General features: G+C 41.8%; 1 protein-coding gene across 3 annotated transcripts in view; it reads right to left on the bottom strand.

The window, feature by feature from the left end:
- RERE (arginine-glutamic acid dipeptide repeats) overlaps nucleotides 1-6,000 on the bottom strand; it is a 172,303-nt gene that overhangs the window by 111,667 nt on the left and 54,636 nt on the right. For 2 of the 3 annotated variants that reach the window (XM_026074070.1, XM_026074071.1), the window contains exon 1: nucleotides 3,752-4,005. The exons of the other annotated variant lie outside the window; for it this stretch is intronic. In XM_026074070.1, coding sequence (XP_025929855.1) covers nucleotides 3,752-3,777 — 26 coding nt within the window. In that variant the 5' untranslated portion in view covers nucleotides 3,778-4,005. Of the gene's footprint in view, nucleotides 1-3,751; nucleotides 4,006-6,000 lie in introns of those variants that run through there. 3 annotated transcript variants of the gene reach the window in all.

Raw genomic sequence — 6,000 nt, 5'->3', positions numbered from 1 at the left:
CTCTATTAAAAATATTTTGATGTTCAGAAAGTAAAATTAGAAGCTGGCCATTAACTAGGATAACAGTTTTGTTTATAACCTGTTATTGTGCAGTGCATTACAGTAAAAAAAAAAAAAGCATAAGCAATTCTGTGCTCTGAGTGGATAATCAAAGCTGTGTTTCTTTAATAAGAAACTTCAGGGCAAATAAAGTTATATGGGAACCGTTTTTGGTGATTACTTAATCTAAAGCAAGAATGAATAAACATGTACCAACATTTGTATCTTCAGTACAAGCTCAAACCTGCTGCCTGATTGCAGAGTCAGACCTTTAAGGAAGTGGAAGACTCAGTGCTCTATACATCCATACTGTTATTTGAAGGAGGAAGTAGTTGCAGAAGTTTGAGTCAAACAGGGAAAGCTTTTCCAAGATAACGTTATTATTTACTGACTTAATTTTGCATCAGGTTTATATTTCAGAAATAAGATTGTATAATCCTAAAAATATTACTCTCTGCTAAAAAGGCAGAATGGAATTGATCACAGTAGGGCCGTTCTGAGAAACAAGTTACTACAAGGAAACAAACATTGTCTCCACATAAGTATTACCATATAGGCAGTATTTTGCTTGTAGATTTTATTGATCATTCCTCTAACATTTATTTTCTAGTTTTGTTTACCTTGAAATAAGGAATACACATACCAATACTTTGACCTTAATTTCAAAAAAAGAGTTAATTACACTGGATGATCTCTGAAGTTTAGTAACTGGTCTACATGTGATTTTAGCAGTACCAGAATGTTACTGGTTTACAAGCAGCATACACTGACACTCGTAAGTAAATATGTAAATAAATTCAATATGAAATTATGTGGCAGTTAATTTTTTTCCATGAAGCTTCATCAAGGTTGGACTCAATGGCCTACTCTTAGTCTCTTGGCTTGCTTAACACAAAGCTCCAGTTTCCYTGAACAGCAGGTGCATGAAGAAGCAACAGCAGGGTCTAAAGGTGCTAAGCATAAAGAATGTGAAGCATAAAGCAAGCCTCAAGATACTACTAAGTCTGCCATACTGACCTAAAAATACAAAGCTCTAATTCAAACAAAYTACAATTTAGTGAACTGGACAGAAGAGGAACATGGAATCTTACTGATTTAAGAAATCCTCAAAGTAACAAATCAAGCCAGAACAAAGAGAATTAAGACCACCAAGTATTTGGCAGCTCTTTCTTCATCCATAGGACAAAATACAAGAACTTCCCCTCACACATTCGTATCCTCAAACAGATAATGGAACAGCTGTTTGGAGCTGGAACTGTCCTTCGCTATAACACCTAAGAACAAGCTCTCAGCTGGAGCGAGTCTTCTGGGCATCCAAGCAGCTTAGAAGTTCACCATTAGCAATAACTGTATGATAAGAACGCTTCACAGTCTGAAGGAGGAGGGAGGGTTTTCCTGCATACTCAATACCTTGCCAGCRCCACAAGTAACTTAAGGCAGACACAGCCCTCAGAAGCTCCTACTTCCAAGTATGCTTTTACCAAAGTGTAACAGCATCTACACCCAGGCACCGCTTTCATTCTCGACTGGCAGACTTATGGCCCAGAGCTGGCAATACTGGTTACAGACATCTGTGCCGAAGTATGAGGGAGCGAAAGGAGAAACTGAGATCTCCAACACTGAAGATTTACAGTGTCACACACAAGACTAGAGGGGAGTACTTAATATCAGCAATATTCTCTCATTGTTCAAAAGGAAAAAGAAAGTCTGTACATTCCTTGGGGCAGGAACAATCTGACTGTACACTGCCACAGCACCGATACCAGAGGTGTCCTCCAAAAGGGACTTCTGGAAGCTAAGGACCACATTACACTCAAATTCTCATGTGCAAGTGACAAAGCAAAGAATGCCTTATTTGGCATATTGCTCTAACAGTATTTTTGTTTTGCCAAATGTAATACTTTTGTTTAACAGATAGCTTTCGGTTTGTTATGACCTAGGTGTTTCCATTCCCCACCCCAGGCTATTTTAAGTTAACCTGATACTTTCAAAAAAATAAGCATGACCATATTTTCATTTCAAGTAAAAAAGTAGTATTTTTCTTCAACCCTTTTTTTAAATGCGTGCATACATTATCAATGAAGAACAGCACTAAGCATACTGCTTTGGACTTTCCCCCTCCCAAATGCATATTCTTATGAGTAAAGTTATAAAACAAATGGCAAGGGCACAAGGCCCCTGTATCCTTGCAGTGCTGTGCCATATTCCTGTATTCAAGTAGCTCCTTTATTAGGAATAAGAATGTTTCCAAAGCCTGGGCCTACAGAGACATCACTTTCAAGTATGGAGTGATTCAGCCAGATTGAAGTTTAAGGGAATTGTGCTCTATAATCATTAGCATTTTTTTGCTTCAGCCATAAATGCTCTCAATTCTTATGCTCTGTAGCTATTAAAGCATATGGGAAAAAGGGAATGATATTTCAGATGCCCTATAGATACGGACATGGTACTAATATGGGTGAAAATTAAGTGGTCTTATCCATCATTCATTCTTCGGCCTCTGACAAGAGTGGCAAGGAAGGTAGTCCCAGTGGTGCACATTGCGAAGGTGAATGAATGCCCATGTGAGCAAGGCCAAAAGTCAACCATCAGCTATAAAGTTTCAGGCGTCACTATGAGCACCACAAACCACCCTGTCACCTTCAAACTCAATCCACTTAAGTAACTGGCAGACAAGTTACCCTGACTGAAATATTCCCCTGCAGCAGCGGACTCTGTGGTGCTGAGATCAGGTCTGCAAGCTGATCRGCCAGGCAGAGGTCCGTGTCAGAACAGCACCCACATTTCCCTCAGTTTTGCACAAGCTCTGACACCATTGTGAACAAGAAAATACTGCAAAACTGAAGTTTTAAATGAGTGGCTGTAAACTTAAAGTCCTCCCAAATTTATATTTAGCAGTGACAAGTCACTGATTACTTTATCTGTTCCCATATGGATCACAAAACCAGTAGCAACCATACCATCATTACACAAAACTGTAGAGCCAGAGTCCTCTATTTTATTCAGACATCCAGCCTAAAAAGGTTAAGCATTTTGCTAGCCCAGTAAAACAGATGCAAGTACAGCTTACATAGCTGTCATGTAACAAGCATCTCAATGCATAAGGCAACACTACTACATTTTAGATGCACAAGTGTTTCTTGCATGTGATGGTGACAAGCAAGCAAAACTGTGCTCRTTACATTTTTTTTTTTTTTTAATACTTGAAGAAATATCAGAACCATCGCTGCTCTCACAAATAGGCCCTCAATCAAAAGGAGAACCACCTACCCTCAGAGCARCCAATGGCTGCTGATCTACGACCTTCCTGAAACATTATCTAAACAGTCTGTTGCAGGCCCAAACATTTCCTAATAGCCACTTAGGTAACACTGCATCTTGCAGACTGCCTCTGCAGCTCCCTACAGACCTGCCATAAGGTTGGCATGCAGACAGCACAACCGAAATTAAAACTGCACCACGAAGGGGGAAAAAAAAATAAAAAATAAACCCACACAGCTTCAACATTTTGCTACATGCACCCCTGAGCCAGCAGATCCCCTGCTCAGTGCCCTCATGCACCGCACGAACAGCTGCGCAGCAAAGCTGACGTGATTACAAGGTTCTGAGGAACATGCAATAATAATGAAATGATTTCATAAACATTTCAGAAGTCACAAACAACAGCAAAAAATCATCATTGTTTAGGGGAGGCCAGAGTGATGTAGCCTACCTGCAGGGGCTGAATGGATCATCCATGACTATGACAGGCTCTTGTGGGTTTAGATGTATTCCTGAACCCTCTACTTAACAGCTAAAACTCTGCCTTTTCCACTCTACCAACTCAAAATGGAGGCACATGCAGTCTGAGAGACCTCAGAGAGCTTTCACTGAGCTTGTGCTATGACCTAAGCCTGCACGCAGAACGCAGAAACTTCGCCCTCGGACTGACAGGACTGAGCATGTGCTGTGACCCTCCCTCATCCACACACTGTCTTACAACGCAATCAATCTCAACCCTGCTGTTTCCGTAAATAAAGCACACTGAACAGACTCCGCAGCTTCTGCATACCAAGCTAGTGTGCAGGGAAGTGGGGCCTTCGCTAGGGGATCTGATACAGCCAACGCCTGGGAGCAGAGCAACGCAAAGTCTAGAGATTCTAGCGATTCCAGCGTTTCTTTTACATCTCCTCCAAGCAAAACACACTCGCAACAGCAGCGACAACAGAAAAAGCTTTTTCCCCCCCCCTCCACCTAGTTTGTGTTTATTAAAAAAATAAAAAATAAAAAAATCTTGCTTAATTCTTACAGGCTCTCACAGATCCAAATGACAGGAGCTTCGCATTTTAATACACAATCTACTTGTCAGGAAATAAAGCAGCAAACGGATTCTCAAAATACTTATTTTATCTGTCACTATTTCAATACATAGGAAGGTTTAAAGGAGAAGATCAGTTCTCAGCAACAACGCCACTGCCGTTCACAAGCACCTGAGAGCACAGGGTGAACCCCGGCTGCGCCAAATTCGACTCACTGCTGTAGCTTCCTTCACCATAGCTGGTCTTTTGCCGTTTTTGTTTCCCATACAATTTAGAGCAAAATCCTTAGCTGCCTACATCTACGAGGGGAATATCCTTTCCTCCTACAGCATAAAATGCTTTCATTAGAAAACCTGCCTCCGCTTCACAGCAGTTGAGGTGCTTGAATTTACTGCTAAGTCAGAGAAGGAGGAAATATTTCCCAAATTTTGTAGCTGAAAAGACAGACGCAGACCAAGTAAAACAGCCACAACAAGGACAAGGTCCATCGCAGAGCGGGGCCCGGAGCCCCGCACCGAACGCGGCTCGCGCCRCCCCGCAGCGAGGCCGCTCGCCTCCCCGCTGCCGTCGGCGCCGGGCCCCCCCGGAAGGGCAGCACCTCCGCAAAGGCGACTCGGCAGCGGCCAGGCGGACGGCGAACGCCGTCGCGCAAGCGGGAGCCACAGAAACGGGCACCTTCCCCAAGCGGGTGAGCAAAGRCGCGCGAGTTTTTCAACACGCGCGCGTGGAGCCGAGAAGCAGCTTTACCGAGGTCCTGCCGTAATGCTAGTACTTTCCACCACACTGCTAGCCTGCACTCGGACATGGGACTGAGCCGACCCCGCAGGAAAACGGGCTTCAGGTGTGAAACGCTGGACTCGATACCACGTCGACTGCTGCTCCTCTCCGCTGCCATTAATAGGAACTTTACCATATCTTTAATCCACTCAGGATTATTTCCTGAATAAATTTATATAAAATTTTAACTGAAGAGTTTATGTAACAACTTGCATTTATTACACAATTTTATGACATTTCTTCCAAGATCACTATCTGTACTCATAGTTTACAAAACTGGAAAAGGGTGTGCACAGGGASGGTGATTTTTCTACACAAGACATCTAAACCTTGTTCAATTGTATTAACTCAAACAAACAATGAAAGTGTGTTTAAATCCCAATTTTTATTATTTTATCTCTCATAGAACAGTGCTGTGAAAAATTCTATCATAACATATGTGGGTACATCTTTATATACCTTCGTTTACCATCATATCTTCAAGCTTCCTCACGGTCCAACCCATCCTCATACCCCACCCTTTTGGGAACTTTCAAAGTCTGGTTCCTTCACTGGCCCTGCAGCAATAATTCAAAAACAGCTGCCCAGCTTCTGCTGAAAATATCTGATGCTACTAAAACTCATTTATCTGAAGGAGCCATTCCCTAATATACAGGAAGGAGGCACTTGGTTCACAGTTTGGGTCTGTCAAAAAAGAAAAAACATGATAGAAGTTCCTGTATGTTAAAAAAAAAAAAAAATCTAAGCATGGCTATGTGTTTATTTAAAAGTTCCAGGAACACAATGAAGTTTGATAAACTGCTTTAAAGAAAAAAAAACCACACTTAACAATTCTGTTATTAAAATAATAACTGAACTCAAATGCAAGAGAGGAGGGCAACAGATT

Source organism: Apteryx rowi, unplaced genomic scaffold (genome assembly GCF_003343035.1).
Source record: "Apteryx rowi isolate R43461 unplaced genomic scaffold, aptRow1 scaffold_38, whole genome shotgun sequence".
Classification (NCBI taxonomy): Eukaryota; Metazoa; Chordata; class Aves; order Apterygiformes; family Apterygidae; genus Apteryx; species Apteryx rowi.
This window is presented reverse-complemented; position numbering and strand designations above follow the sequence as displayed.